This window comes from Leopardus geoffroyi, chromosome B2 (genome assembly GCF_018350155.1).
Source record: "Leopardus geoffroyi isolate Oge1 chromosome B2, O.geoffroyi_Oge1_pat1.0, whole genome shotgun sequence".
Lineage (NCBI taxonomy): Eukaryota > Metazoa > Chordata > Mammalia > Carnivora > Felidae > Leopardus > Leopardus geoffroyi.
Window position 1 is genome coordinate 121192885 of NC_059332.1, and position 6446 is coordinate 121199330.

Sequence of the window (6446 nt, forward strand, 5' to 3'; positions counted from 1 at the left end):
GGAACAAAGAATTCTTTCCAGTTTCAGAGGAGGTTCCCCGGGTGAGATCTGCCAACACTTTTATTGGGCGTAAGAGCGTTAGGAGGCGCTAACATGGAGTCTGGAAATTTTTGTGTGGATTTGTTTCTCAGTATCTCACATGATCTAATTACTTTGTCCTGGGTTGTATGACTCATTCGTCTTTGTGCTTTAATTTCCCCATCTAGGAATACAGAAAAACTTGTACCTTCAAATGCAGGACTAGGATGGTAATTATTGAGCATACGTAAATACTCTGGATTTCCTGGATGAAACTATGGGAATGTACAAAGAGGTCAAAAGAACGATTCGACACACATCATTTCATTAAAACCTCAACATTTTCATAAAACAGACTACAGTATAATCCCAAATTGTACAGCGAGCCTGCACTATGCCTTCCGTAGGTACAAGTCCATACACATAATTGCCTTGGATACCACGACGCATCTGAGACAACTTACGAAAATTTGTGCTAATAATCCTAAAATGTTTGTATCCATCTAAATATAAACTCTAGCACGAATCAAAGGTTTATTCATTTAGGATTTGGGGGAGACATTTAGGCTTCCTTTCTTTTCTACGTAATAAAGGTTCATTTACAATTAAGTTAAAAAATAATTTACCGTGTTTATTCATTTTATCATTTCTTTGGAACACAGTTGCATTGTCGGTTGAATCTTGTGCCTTTCCAAACACTAACACCTGTGACCTTCCTTCAGGATGACCGTGACCTTGCGCAATTTAACCTATGAAGAGTACATGGTGCTTTCAAAGCCATATCAGAATTAAATAGTCCATATTTTTAATTGTTGCCGTGGAGGCCCCTTCAGGACAAAGTTTCTTTTCATCCTCTTTGTGACGTTCTCACGGGCTGTTTAGCGAACCCTTTTGTTGACATGGCCACCTGAGCAAGCTCGGCGGTTCAGTCTTTCAGGAACTCAGAGAGAACATTGCAACTCTTTCCTTTACCCTCAAATACAGCTCCAAGCTGGCCTGCTTGGAGACGTAGGAGCCAGAGAGCACCCTTGGAGAAAGGGGTAGTTCTGCTTAAGCGAGGGAGAGGCCATCCTGAAGGATGACCTCAGGTACTCGTTCTTGACCAGAAGTGGGGAAGTAGGAGGAAGCTGAGGGGGAACAGGGCAGGGAAGAATGACAGCCTCTCATTGTGGAAGAGCCAATCCATGCCTCCGTCAGAGGGGTCGTGGATTCAAGTCCAAGATCAGACAGACCCGCGACGCAAACATGATTTGATAGATCCACTGCAGGGTGAGAGGTACATGCCTGTTGAATCAGTTAGTGTTCTGGATTGTTCATGAAAACTGGCCATTTTCACATTGGCCGTTCCAATAAATGGCCTGGGAATCTATGGTAGGCATGGTGAAGGGGCACAGAGCTGAGGAAAGCTTCAGAGAGACAATTATCTGTGTTCGAGTTAATTTCCTATTAGGATTAGTTTCCATTCTTTTGGGAACCAACTAACAGAGTAGGAAAGGCTAGCCAAGAGCTTGCAGTGCGTTTGTGGGAACTGTAAATGTGGAAGTGAAGGAAAGCATTTGCTGTAGCAAAGATAACTGGAATGAATTAAAACTTTTTCCAGTTTTGCCTCCAGAAGGAAAAAGGATTCAAGGACCGTCAGTTTGAAAGGCCAGTTTGACAGTTCGGCAGGAGTAAACGGAGCACAGGTTTGAGGCTTCCTGAAGGCTCAAATGCTCAAATGCATTACCAACTAGACGCTGGGAAGTTAAAAAAGAAAGTTGGTGTTTATTGATTACGTAACTAACAATTTTCCGGAGCCTACTTAAAATACTGACTTAAAACATGGTGGTTCTCCATATTCCCTCGTTACAGATTGCCCATTTGTGGCAATCAATGAAAAAGTGTGTGTGCGCGCGCGCGCGTGTGTGTGTGTGTGTGTGTGTGTGTTTACACATGTGACTCCCTTGCCAGTCACTCTTCCCCAAATGAAAAAGAGTTACACATTATGTCAACACAGTCCACGGACCCATCGTGCCAGCAGTGGGACTTCAATCTCCACGTTACAGCTCCTCCTTGCCTCTCCTCCTCCCACCGGATCCCGTTCCCTTCTCTCCACGCACCGTGCACGCTCACGTGTACACACACACACACGCGAGCGCACACACACACACACACACACGCACGCGCGCGCGCGCGAGCGAGACCCGAGCACAGCTTGCTCCTCCAGCCGGTCGGTGCCTCACTTTACCTCTGGCCCCGGGAGGATGCCGGCTGCCGCTGGCCGCGCCGCTGCCGTCTGTCTCGGCCGCTCTCCCCTTCGGGTTCAGCAGAGCGGGGCCCTCTCTGTTTTCAACAGGTACCATGGTCGCGGAGAAGTTACAGCCGCTCCCGCGGCCCCGAACCACCCCGGCTGCCCCCCGTGACAGCGGCGGTCACTGTCCCCATGGTAGCATGCTTAAAGAAGGGTGGAAAAAAAAAAAAAAAAAAAAACTTCGGGCAAAGCCAATGTGATTTGTAACCAACTTTGTTTCTATTTCCGAAGGCTTTGCCCTTTTCGGTGACACAGGCTGTTGCTATTTGCAAGCAGCCTATCAGAGGCAGTGGGAGGGCCGTGTCTCCGAGGATTGTTTTTGCCTTCAGATGCAGAGTTGGAAGCAAGGGGTTAAAAGGCCGGGGCGCTCAGGGTTTGGCGCAAGCTGGGGGGGGGGGGGGGGGGGGGTGGGGAGCTCTTGTATGCCCCGCACCTTTGAAAAGAGGCAGAGAAGAGAAACCTGCAGATTTAAAGGGAAGCTGAGAGGGACGGCCCAGAATGTTCACAGATGGTATCACTTAATCTTGCAGAGAGGGGGACAATTTATGCAAAGACATACCAGAAGGAAAAGTGTGGCAGTTTTTCAGCAAGGCTGTTACTCCAAGAGTCGTGATACTCACCATTTAAACAAAGCAGAAGACAGCTTTGCTGTTTGGGCCTGATTTTGCTCTAGGTGAGTGTGGTATGCACTCCTCCTCCACAAGGCCCGTCAGACGGATCCAGGCCCGAGACCAAGCGTGCATGAACTCATACGGCAGAGATTCTTTCGACTTTTTATACCCTGGGATGATGGCAAAGTAATCCAGTTTATTTATGCATAGTTGTCTTTATGAGAGGAACCACCCCCCCCCCAACCCCAATCTTCGTCAGGTTGTGTGATTGCCTGCTTGTGGGAGGAGGGTGTTTCCAATTCAGAGATGTCAGACCGATGACCCATTGCGTGAGTGTGGTGGCCATAGACTCGGAAACAAAATCAGGGAGTGAGAAGAAGATTTTGCCCCCCGATTGGTGAATATTATTTAGATAAAAAGGTCTTACAGAGTTGTGATGTTTTACCTTCGGCTGTATGTTTCAGCAAGTCGTGTTTCGCGAAAAATCTTAGGAAATTGGGATCCTTTAAGAAAATCATTAGGCGTGAAAACGAAAATTGACGGAGCACTTATTATGTGCCAGCAATTGTGCCGAGGGTATTAACTCAGATGATTCTTTTCTTTGGAGATGATTCTTTTGAGAAACGACAACAGCAACAACAACAACTTGTGAGGCAGGTACCCGTGTTACAGAAGAGGCAATGGACGCTGAGAAAGTTGCCTCAAGTGTCACAGCTACTTTAGTGGCAGGGCTGAGACTGCAAAGCCAGGCAGCCTAATGTACTCCTACATCCGAATTTCCCAGCCTTTCCTTCTCTGACTTTCTTGGCTTCCTTCCCTCATCAGCCTTTCTTGATTTTAGGAAGAGGCTGTGAAACATGCCCTTTTGACCTAGTCACTTCCCTGGACGGAGAGGCCGATCTGTGCTGTTGGCAGAAGCTGAACCACTCTGGACTCACTTTCGACGCCTCGGCTGGATCATAACACAACTGTGAAGTAACTTATCATGTGTATCTTTCCTTTGCTCATCACCAGATCGCTTTATATTTGTCTTATCTGTCCAGGAATCACATAGCGAATGGAAACAAACCTGTAGGAACTCGACTAGTATTTACCGTGCACCTGTCATATGTATGCTGACCCTGCTGAAGCTCTCCAGATATCGCCCAGCCCCCTCCTGGTTCAGAGGTGAATATACCCCGGGATCAGCTTGTCCCCACCGAAGAATGCGTAGTGCGATGATGCTTTAGTTTTAATTTGTTCCCAGAAGGTGTTATGATTGTAAAAGCTGTACTTTTTATCTGTGACACACATACATCTCTCATTAGCTCTCCATATTCTCTTTGCTTCTACCTTTAAAAATTTTTTTTAATGTTTATTTATTTTTGAGAAAGAGAGAGAGACGCAGCATGAATGGGAGAGGAGCAGAGAGAGAGGGAGACACAGAGTCCGAAGCAAGCTCCAGGCTCCAAGCTGTCAGCACAGAGCCCGAGGCGGGGCTCAAACTCACCAGCTGTGAGATCATGACCTGAGCCAAAGTCAGATACTTAACCGACTGAGCCGCCACCCGCGTGCCCTTGCTTCTCCCTTTTCTGCTCAGAACCAGTGACCTCAATTGGCGGGGAGTGGTGGAGGGGAGGACATATTCTTGCACTTGGTCAATCGCGTAATCGCCTTGTTTAATGATCCTGGGCCCTGCGTCTCCTCCAGCGGCTTGTGGGCATCATGAAAGTGTCAGGGTGTTTGCTGTAGTCTTTGATCAGAGAGAAGACAAACTTAATTCTAGAATTCTTTAAGTCTGGTTTAAAGCAATTCTCGCTTTACTTTCTATGGTCGAACTCTACTGGAATTCCTAAGGCATAATCCAACAAGAAACCAAAAGGAATGAGCAAACAATGTGACTGACTACCTCGCCTCCTGGTAGAACTAATTCTGTTCCTCATTCCGTTGTTGCCCTGATATGAGCCGTGGCTATCCCGGTCTGTCCTGTGCTCGCCTTACTCTCTTAACTCCGAGAAAAGGGAGGAGATTCCTTTCACCTGGGCTACAGGGGAATATTCTTCTGCCTAAGTTTCCTGAAGTAACCTGTATTTCTTCATCATAGTTTGCACATTTATAATTTATAATGTATTTCTTGGTGTAGATGGATCAACTTTGCCTTTTCTGCTAGATAGCAAGCTCTATGAGAGTATGGAGCATGTTTCGTTCATTATGGTATTCCAAGTGAATATTCAGTAAATATTTGCTGGCTAGCAGGCTGATCCCTGTCAATGCAACCAATGCTAGCACTGTTCGAATGCAAACTCTGAGAGAACACGTACCTACGTCTGGGTGTGCCCTCGTCCATCTCTGCCCCCCAAGTCCTGGCACAATACCAGTCATGCTGTATAAATCCTTGATCAGTATATCTGAAATAAGCGAGTGCTCACAAATGAAGCTTTTAGTGAGCTGAAGACCTGTTTAGTTTTTATGTATCAAAACCCATTTGATGATTGCCGGTAACACTCTGGCCTTCCTCTCTCATTTCCGTTAATATCTTTGGAACAAGTATCACCATCGGCTTTCTGTCCCTCTTCCATGGAGTTGGAGCCACTGCTATCCTTAAAAGCTGTTCCCCACCCCCAAGAAATAGATCTTAGCAGACAGCACACAGTTTGTTCCTTATAACCCCAATAATTATGCCACACACCGTTTTAGACCCCCTGCTTGTAGATCATGCTGTGGAATCCTAAAAGACATCTCATGGCTGATAAATTGGCAAGATAGGTAAGAGGGGACCAGAGACAAGGCCGGAAGCATTGCCAGGCACATGAATGTCTCCTATATTCCAGGCCTATTTTTGTGGCGATTTTTTTTTTTAACATCACAACTTTGTGAAGCAAATACTATGACCCCCCCTTTGCAGAAATTGAACTTGAGAAGTTTATGAGCATGCCCAAGATCAAAACGTACTTTGCAATGTTTTATCATGAAAATTTGCAATAACACAGGAAAACCTAGATTCTCTAGTCAACATTTTACAACATGCTTGCTCTTGGACTTGTATATCCATCCCTCTATCCATCCATCGATCCATCCTAGTTTTCATGAATTTTTTTTTTAAATGTTTGTTTTTGAGGCGGAGCGAGGCTGTGTATGCTCGCACAAGCAGGAGAGGGGCAGAGAGAGAGAGAGGGAAACAGAGGATCCAAAGCAGGTTCAGAGCTGACAGCAGAGAGCCTGATGTAGGGCTCAAACTTGCGAATCTCAAGATCATGACCTGAGCCCAAGTCGGATGCTTAACCGACTGAGCCACCCAGGCGCCCCAGTATTTATGAATTTCAAAGTAAGTTGAAATACTTTGGGATGTGTATCATTCCCTAGAGTTCAATATTTATTTGTTTTAGTTCTTTTTTTTTTTTTCCCCTTTGAGACATTTTACATACAACAAAGTGCACAAATCCTAAGGGTACCATGACATGATTTCATGTGTACAGTCCAAAGCTCTGTTAAGTTACAGAACATGCCCATCATCCCAGAAAGTTCTTTGTTATCTCTTCTGCGTAAAT

At 45.8% G+C, this 6446-nt stretch overlaps 1 protein-coding gene across 3 annotated transcripts in view; it reads right to left on the minus strand.

Annotated features, from left to right (window-relative positions):
* The window catches only part of SLC2A12 (solute carrier family 2 member 12), a 60113-nt gene extending 57394 nt beyond the window's left edge, over positions 1-2719 (minus strand). The window contains exon 1 of one of the 3 annotated variants that reach the window (XM_045499686.1): positions 2246-2711. In XM_045499686.1, the coding sequence (XP_045355642.1) occupies positions 2246-2360 (115 nt within the window). In that variant the 5' untranslated portion in view covers positions 2361-2711. Of the gene's footprint in view, positions 1-2245 lie in introns of all 3 variants that reach the window. The other 2 variants (XM_045499684.1, XM_045499687.1) reach the window with 2 other exon arrangements.
* Between the last annotated feature and the right edge of the window lie 3727 nt (positions 2720-6446).